We start from the raw sequence: 8,986 nt of genomic DNA on the forward strand, positions 1-8,986 counted from the left end.
GGCCTTGCATAAGTCCAGGTAGACAACATCAGCTGCCCTACCTTTTTCCACCAGTGTTATCCCTCCATCGTAGGCCACCCAATGGGTTCGGCGTGTTCTCCCCTTGGTGAAGGTGTGCTGTCTCTCAGATCACCTCCCCGTCTTGCACGTGCTATGAACTTCACCTGACAACCATGACTGTTCAAACTGAGCTTCATGTACTCGAGAGTATTTTGAGCACTGCACTGTGACATTGTTTTCAGCTGTGTTTGTTTCAGCACAGTTGTTTCACAAGCTGAAAATGACTTTCAGTATTTCTGACATTCACAGTATTTCTGTAATGATTTTGAGGAGCAATGTTTTTCCTACCAGTTGAAAAAATGAAAGGAATCTTCCTTGGTTTCTGACTTCTGCTGATGTATCAGTAATCTAAGGAGGCAGTGGTCACATTTTACTTGTTTCACTTTGTCCACGATATTGCTGCTATAAACTTATATTTGAAGTATGGTAAAAGTTCTAGGATGTTTCTTCTTCCCATGATCATCACTGTATTTTTTTGAGTGTTTCTCTGAAAAAGCTAGCTATAGACTGCACTTCATGATTTTCCTCTTTTTGCGTGTGTGTTCTTTTTCTGAATTTTGCTGGTTGAAGAAGTTATGAGTTTTTCTCAGTCCCTGCACAGGTTTTTTTTTTTTTCCCTTTTTGTCCCCTCAATTCTGTAGAATAATTTTCTTTCATGCTGGAAATTGTATTTTCTGACAGGCTGCCCATTTTCCATGTACAGCGTTATATAACTCAGTGCCATACTGTAAAGCTGTCTTCAGTTTAACTATGTTTTGGCCAAATAATCAATCTTTTCAGTACGAGCAATAATGCTTCTTAAGGATATTATTTCTCCTTTACCTTTGGACCCTGTATTTTTAGCATTTTCTTTTGCTAGAGTTGAATGTATGTTTTGTAGCTGACTTTGGATGGCACAGAAGTAGGCCAGCGCTTCATGACACAGATGCTTCTGAGGATTTCTGTGTATGAAGTCCATGGAACTTACTCTGCCACAGACTTCAAAGTGCTGGTGGTGATGACCTCACTGATCTGACACTTAAAGGCTTACCATCTCTTTTTTTTTTTTTCACCCCCCACAGGGTACACATTTCATCCAGTTGTGTTGCCAGAGAAATATTCCCATTGTGTTTTTGCAGAATATTACAGGTAAGCTCAGTGTTATGAAGTTTCAGTACGCTGTAGGCTTTGCTGTTAACTGTGGAGGCTCTAGCTTCTAGGCATCGTCTTTTATGCCTATCTACATGTATAGCCTCTTCTAGAATCAGCCCAGCCTGTCTGCAGCGGATGAAGGCCTTGTCATGTTGGTGATTTGTTTTGGTTTTTTTTTTTGAAGTGCTTCATCATGCATGTTATGAACTGCACTGCATATGACAGTACAGAGTTCATACTGAGTCTCTTTTTCATCATGTAACTCATTAGGTTTTATGGTTGGTAGAGAATATGAAGCTGGAGGGATAGCAAAAGATGGTGCAAAGATGGTAACCGCTGTAGCTTGTGCCAGTGTACCTAAAATAACTGTCATTATTGGTGGCTCTTACGGTGCTGGAAACTACGGGATGTGTGGAAGAGCGTACAGGTAAGTGTTACTTCAAATTATAGCAGGAATAAAAATAAGATACTGTAACTTGAAAGTGCTATGCTGCAAAGCTACTTTAATTCTTGCAGAAGTTGTACTGGAAAACAAAGCCACTTAGCCTATTTACTAAGTAAATATCCACCTTTGCATCTTTGTATGGTTGTTAGACTCATGATTAACATAAATTAAGGCAGCAGGAGATTTTCCAACGTATAAGCATGCTGACATGCTTTTCTGCCATTATAGTTGGAGGTGGGGGGGAGGAGGAGGAGGAAATTGGCAGTCCTAAACAATTGCTAGTTAGTATGGGCTGGTCCTCTATTTTGCATACATCTGAAGAGAACTGGCTTGAATTAAAAAACAAATTAAATCTTCATTCACTTTAACAAGTCTGGTTTTTATGAGCAGTATTTGCAGAAGCTGTAAAGATTTATTTATTTATTGCTTATTGGACATGACTCATTAAAGTTTTTTATAATTGCTTTTCAAGGTCCCTGATGCTACTGACGTTGTTAGTGATACTTTTCCATGAAAAATTCCTAGGGAATTCTAAGATGAACAAGAAATTTCTAAGGTGCTTGAATGTAGGAGTGAGCTGAATTTCTGTATTTTGAAACATAATGCTGCAAGCATTTAATACGTTAATTTGGATTCCTTAAAAAACAATAGATTGTAAGACTGTTATACATAAAACACATCTGAGTGATAATTCTTTACCGTGAAACTATGCAGTGTCTTATTTTAATACTCAACACATTTTTTCAGTCCAAGGTTCCTTTATATGTGGCCAAATGCTCGCATATCGGTGATGGGAGGGGAACAGGCTGCAACTGTGCTAGCTACAATAGCTAAGGACCAAAAAGCAAGAGAGGGAAAACAGGTAAATCGTTCATTTGTGGTACTGTCATTATCCTTTACTTCTTCACTGGAGGTGCTGGCATTACATACCTGGAAAGCGTGTTACAGGGCGAGATACCAGGTGAGCTATGGTTCTCCTAATGCCACGGAGGACATCGACAACAATGAAACATTTCTGAAATGTCATTTACGTCTTCTGAATGTGAAGGTCATTCATGACATTTCTTGTCTTTGATGAAAAAGATAAGTATTTCTTATATCATCATCTTACGGGGATTTTTTTTTTTGCATACAATTATTTGTCCGCCCAAAATTAGCAGCAGGGGACACCCACTCCCTTACACCCAATTGGGAGCATGAGGAACATGTGAGAATAAAGCATCTTTCCATTTAATTTTGAAGTAGGCAGTTCTATAGAAATCTGATCTTCACATTATTCAATGACTGAGAATAATGAGACTTAAAATAGCAGAAGCATGGGGATGTTTGAAAAAGATTTTGACTTACTTAATAACTGTAGCTAATAATTAGTGCTGTTTTGTTCAGTAATATTTTCTAGTTTCTCCATACAGTCTTCTCTGCTGTGATTTTTTAATTACCTGGCTTGTGTTTACATTATGGTTTGGTTCCATAAAAAGTGATTGTACTGCAGTGTCGTAGAATTGCTTTTCTTACCAAGAGTAGTTACTGAGAATAGAGAAGCAGTAATGTACTCCTTACCTCTGGAGTTCTTCATTTCTGCTCCTTATTTTGTCTTTCTTTGGATAAAACATTTTCATCCTTATCTCTGTCTGTCTCAGCTTTTCAAGTCGCTGAGATTGATGGGATGACATACAGGCAGTCTGCGAACATCGTAGTTATGGGGAGACTTGAAAGTTCTCTGAATTACGGTGGTGACCCCTCTGGATTATAGAGAAACATAGTACTAGAATAGCACAGGTTTCCTTTATGAAAGATCTTGCCAAATGCAAGTCAGAACAAGATTTATTCAATAAAGTAGCTTTAGTAATTTTTCTGACGCTAATCCTCAGTTACTCTCCCACTTATTTAAGTCTATTAATCTCACTTATTTGCTGATAAATTTGACAGATAAACGTGGTGAAATGACTTTTTGCCTATGTATTTATTTTCTTTTTCTCATTCATCCCAGTTTCAAAAAGTAATTCCACAACCAAGTATGCTAAATCGGCAACTGTAAGCAAAAAGGTGGAAAAACTTTGGAGCAGTTACTTCGGCAATTTCTTCTTGTTAGATGCTGCATATAAAGCTCTGCTGTCATTCTGTAAGAAAATGCTAAAGAATGTTTTTTCTGTGCTTGGTGATTTGCCTGTTTTGTTACAGTTATCTAAGGCAGATGAAGAAGCCTTGAAGGAGCCGATCATTAAGAGATTTGAAGAGGAAGGAAACCCTTATTATTCCAGTGCACGGTAACAAGAAAATGACTTTTCCAAAACCTGATTATATTCAGAGGACATCATAATAACTCTTAAGTCTTGGTGTTGAAGGACAGGTAAACACAGCACTCTGGATCAAATGTTTAGTTTGATGTGCAGGAGTGCAACACTACAAGCGTCAAGTAAATGTTTTGTCTCGTCTCTGAGACTTTGTAGTGCATTCTATTTCAGAAGAAGGCAAGCACTTGCAGGAATTACTACGCTGGTTCTGCAAGTAATTATGTGGTAGGGAGATATTCTGTAACCAGTCTTCTGAAGCAAATAATTTATATTCAGTGTATTTTGTTCTGGACAAATTTTATCTCATTCTCTCCACTTCAGTGTCAGTCACCTTTTAATGTCCATTGAAGTGTACTTCAGAAGGACTGCGTGTTTGTCAGGAGAAAGTGGGGCTGCATGTGGAAGAAGTCAATGATTTAAAAAAAAAAAGAAGTTTCAGGAATACCTGAAGCCATTTGCAGATCTTGGTCATGTAGGTGATGGGAATTCAGGTAGGGCATTAGCTGATGGGTGCATGTTTGCTGAGAAGTCATCCAAAACTATTATGGTAGTCCTTTGCAGCATTTGGTGCTCAGTTTTCTGGAATATTGTAGATGCTCTGGAACCAGTTAAACTGGTGAAATAGAGCGGCATCCTGGACTTAAGTGCAACCTCCCACTGGTACTAAGTTGCAGTTTATTGGGTTTTTTGCATACAATCAGTGAGGATAGCTATGTGAAATCCTAATTCTTTATTGACATGAACTTCCTAGTGACATAGTGTTTTGGTTTTTTTCCCAGTCTTTTTAATGATTTAAATAATAATTATTTTTTTAGGATCTCCCCCAGGTATCTCTGTTAGTACCCTTTAAAGATGAAGCCTCGTACCTCTGCCACAAAACATTGTGCTATTCCCTGGGGCAAAAAGGAAAAATGGAAACACGTATTGTCATCTTTTATAATTGGATTTAAGGAAAAGAATTTTCCACTGAAATAATAACATTAAAAACAATGAGTCAATCTGTCTGTATTTAAAATGAATCCCTACCATGAAGGAGGAAATGAAAGATCTCCGTTTTCTTATATTTTCTCTTTTTAATATGTTCACTGAAGACACAGTCATAGTCTCTTTGTACTCATGATTGAGAATAATTGGATTCATGTAGCATCCATTATATCCAGTATAATGATGAAACAAAATCTCGTCCCCTCCCAAAAAGCTACAGAGCATTGTCATGATTTTCAGCAATAAATTCAGTTGCGTGAATAAGGCTAGGTTTTAAAAAAGTAATAATTTAGGTATGAAACTTGAATATTTAATACCAGCTTCCAGCTCCCTATAGACCAGGTTTTACCAGGTTGTTCCCCATACGTCTGGCTGTTTTGTAAAGCTGGGCTGCAAATCCGTAGGCACCTCAGTAAATAACCTAACTTTGCTAGGCATTAGGAAATACTCTTAGCAGTAGGAGACATGTCCTTCACTTAGAAAAGCAGGATTGTTACATACCACTGCCTGTAGCTTGGAGGGCCAATGTATGTGCACTAGCTGGAAGCTGAGAACTAGCTTTGATCTGATTGCATTTAGTCAAATTCTTGTGATGCTGATGCTGTACTCAGGCTGATAAACCCAACTGAGCTGTGAAGTCAAATGTCAGAGCTGACAATCCTCTGAGACTGATCTGTCTAAAAGCAAGTAAAGTGAAATGCCTCTTGTCACTGGGCACTTGTGAGAGTGGTGAGTGATTGACCCAGGTCAGGGCAGTCCAGGTTGGTTTCTCTCTGTCTGTCCATGTAGGTGTACATGGACATTGCATAGGAGCTTTTAAATGCTCTCTGCTGTCTGGTAGAGATAATTGGATCTATTGGTTTTCTGCCTCCATTTCATGACTTCCTATGGGTGCTACTTTGCGTGTGCCTTCTTCTTGTATTTCTAATTCCAAAGAAAGATTTCAGACCATTCACACGTATGTTTTTTTTAAACTGTGGAGTAGACTGCCCAACTAGGAACAAAGATTGGAGGTAGGAAAGCATTCCCTGTGGCAAGTAATGTACACAAGGAAGGGATTTTGCACCATGGAGTCAACCTGTTGTCAGCCAACATGAGTAGCTGCTTATTGAGCAAGCATTTGTTGTAGATCAGAGAAGGGTAACCTGTTCCCTTTGCTCTAAAGGGATCCCAAGCATGGTTAAAAAAAAAAAAAACCCACAACAGTGAACTGTCAGCCGCGTGTCAGTGTGTGTATTTGAAACTGGATCTAGACAGCCTTTGTTTTGACAGACACAACTAGATCCCTCCACCAAAAAGACTAAAGTTTTTGTTGGAGAAAGCTCCAACAAACAGCTTTTCATTAGAGAGAGGAAAGAAAGGTAAATGGAAATAAAGCCTGCTTTCTTCTGCTGCTTGGATGCAGACAGTCTGGAAGCTCGCTCATACTGCTAATTTATGGGGACTTTATCTCACCTCTGATGTCCACTGAGATTGATGCGGCCCTTCCACTTGACTTCATTAGGCTCTGACTCAAGCTTTGAGCATTAATAATAAGAGGAAAGAAAAATGTCTTAATGATCTTAAGATACAGACAAATTTCCTTGTTTACCCTTCATATGTATTTTTTCTTATAAATACCAGATTGTTATGTGCACGGAATGTCAATTCTGTTCCCCGTAGTATTTTCTAATCAAACTTCAATCAATTATTTGATTAGAACCTTTCACACTGAGCAGTGTTAATTAACAGAAGTCATTAGGCGGCACCATTTTTAATGAGCTATATTAATCTACTTACAGGTTTCTAAAAGGAGTTTCAGCTGTTTGCACCATAACAAATTACGTGAGCATTTCACTTGTAGGGGCTGTTCATTTCTTCTACTCGCAGTGTTTCTGTTATGAATGTTTTATGAGTGTAGATGTGACTCATGTTCTAGCAGTGGGGTTTTAATAGATAGTTCAATTATTAATGTTTCATCCCCACAGAGAATGTAGTTTTGTTTAAACAAAGAGAAGCAGAAGCCAGGGGGTAACCATCCGAAAGTGGCTTGACTTGTATGCAGCGCAGAACCCGTCTGTTTGTGGATATAAGTTAATTGTGTTGCTACAAAAAAACAAATCTGCCATTTTAAGATGCGCCTGATGTTTGGGGTGTTTATTACAGCGGTAGTCACTAGGAAGTTGCAGCGTGGAAGTATACCACATGAAGGCGGTGATTCTTTTTCATTCAGCTCATCTCTGCCCTCCCCAGCCCTCAGCGGATTTATTAAGCGCTCGTGAAGAAGTATGAATTACTTCATTTAGTTTCAGTCTTCTTTGTAAACAAAAAGCTCACTGCGAGTGTTCATTAAAAACTGCACTTCAGCGATGCCCTTGTGCCCCATTTAGGGTAGGAGGCTCCTCTGCCTGGCAAAACATGGCAGAGATGGAAAGCTGTCCGTAGTGTCTGGTGGTGCCTCAAGATCATCAGCGTGTACTTGGAGACATCTTCTTCTCCTCTTTCTCTCCAGAGCAGGCTTTTATTTTTGAGAGGAAGGTCCACATTATAATGTTTTCTTTTTAATCAGATTTTTTTTCAGTTAATATTCAAACAGCAGGTAATTTGCAACTGGAAAATTCAGTTAGAAAGGGATGATTGTGCTTTCTATCATGAAAAGACAGTGTTAGCTTCCTTTTCGTGACCCTTTCCTGTAGTTCTAAAACAATGGTAGTGGAGCACTTCTTCCAAAGACAGAGAATAAAACAGGAGACGTGACGGCACTGCAGTACGTGCAGAAAAGATGGAAAATAAATCTCGTCAAGGAAAGATGGGATAAAGGAGGAGCATCACTGCCCTGACGGAAGTACTGCACCTGTGTTTTGCAAACCCTGGTTAAAACGCTTGCACTTTTAAGGAAGGCTTCAGTTGCAGTGACCAGTGTGGTGTCTTATGCGAATGTCTTGCTCAGGAGGTAGTAGTTGTACAGTGTTTACAGTTTTGTGGCCTGCTGGGGGTCTTGGCATGGTTTTTTTGGGGGGTAGGATGGAGCTGATTGGAGAACGGATGCAGCAAGAACTTTTGATTTTCAGATAGTGCCAAGGAGATTGTTTCCAAGTGCATGTGAATTTGGAGACTGAGAAATCTGGTGTTGGCCTGGAGATTTTGAAACAGTGTGCATTCATAATTTAATTGTCTTCAGAGCTGTAAAAGGAGGGTGTTAGCTTACTCTTGTTTAGAAATGGACATTGGAAAAGTAAATACAGCAGATACTGGAGGTACTTAAAATTAAGCTGTCTCTTCTAATGGTAAAAGTATAAACACATTAAGCTTATCTGGCAGCTGGATTAAGATGAATAATATACATAATGATGTGACATAGTCCTTAAAATACTACCATTCCTAATAGAGGAAGATAGTTTCTTGAGAAGAGGTTGTTTTCCATGCTGCCCTAAGTTTCTGCTTTCTTCTAGTCAACAAATTTCACAAAACAGTACACACCAGTCTACTCCATTCCTAGTAAAGTGAACAAACTCCATGACTTCATGTATAATTTGGCTCTGTTCCCTGCTATTTACTATAACTGTTTTCAGTTTTGCGTGCTTGAAAATATACCTGCTGTGTATGTTAATTTCTTTTAATTGTTCTCGTTTGTTTGTCTTTTTCCTAGGCTGTGGGATGATGGAATTATTGATCCAGCTGATACTAGACTGGTGTTGGGCCTCAGTATCAGCGCAGCACTAAATGCACCTACAAAGAAGACAGAATTTGGGGTTTTCAGGATGTAATCTGGATGTATGCTAGTTGGAATTACCTCTGTATATTTTAACAGGGCCTGGAGAGTGAAGTTACTACAACATTGAAGTGTTTTAAACTGGTTTAATAAAGCCTTATACGAAGCCTTATGTTGTTCTTGATGGAGAAGTCTTAATTACATATTTTCACTGAGTAATCATTATACAGGATACTGATTTGAGACCAGTCAGTCACAGTGCTTGTAGAACACCGCATTGCTCTGTTCATGAAGAAACTGCAACTTCTAGCACTGAGTTAAAATGTTTGATGAGGAATCATTCATCCCTTACACAAATAAATCTCCAAAATATGCTGCATA

General features: G+C 38.8%; 1 protein-coding gene across 1 annotated transcript in view; it reads left to right on the top strand.

Annotated features, from left to right (window-relative positions):
- MCCC2 (methylcrotonoyl-CoA carboxylase 2) overlaps window positions 1-8,986 on the top strand; it is a 32,655-nt gene extending 23,669 nt beyond the window's left edge. Inside the window, exons 13-17 of the mRNA XM_021380630.1 lie at window positions 1,122-1,188; window positions 1,462-1,618; window positions 2,384-2,498; window positions 3,818-3,903; window positions 8,543-8,986. Coding sequence (XP_021236305.1) covers window positions 1,122-1,188; window positions 1,462-1,618; window positions 2,384-2,498; window positions 3,818-3,903; window positions 8,543-8,660 — 543 coding nt within the window. The 3' untranslated portion in view covers window positions 8,661-8,986. The remainder of the gene's footprint in view (window positions 1-1,121; window positions 1,189-1,461; window positions 1,619-2,383; window positions 2,499-3,817; window positions 3,904-8,542) is intronic.

Source organism: Numida meleagris, chromosome Z, assembly GCF_002078875.1.
Source record: "Numida meleagris isolate 19003 breed g44 Domestic line chromosome Z, NumMel1.0, whole genome shotgun sequence".
NCBI classification, from domain to species: Eukaryota; Metazoa; Chordata; class Aves; order Galliformes; family Numididae; genus Numida; species Numida meleagris.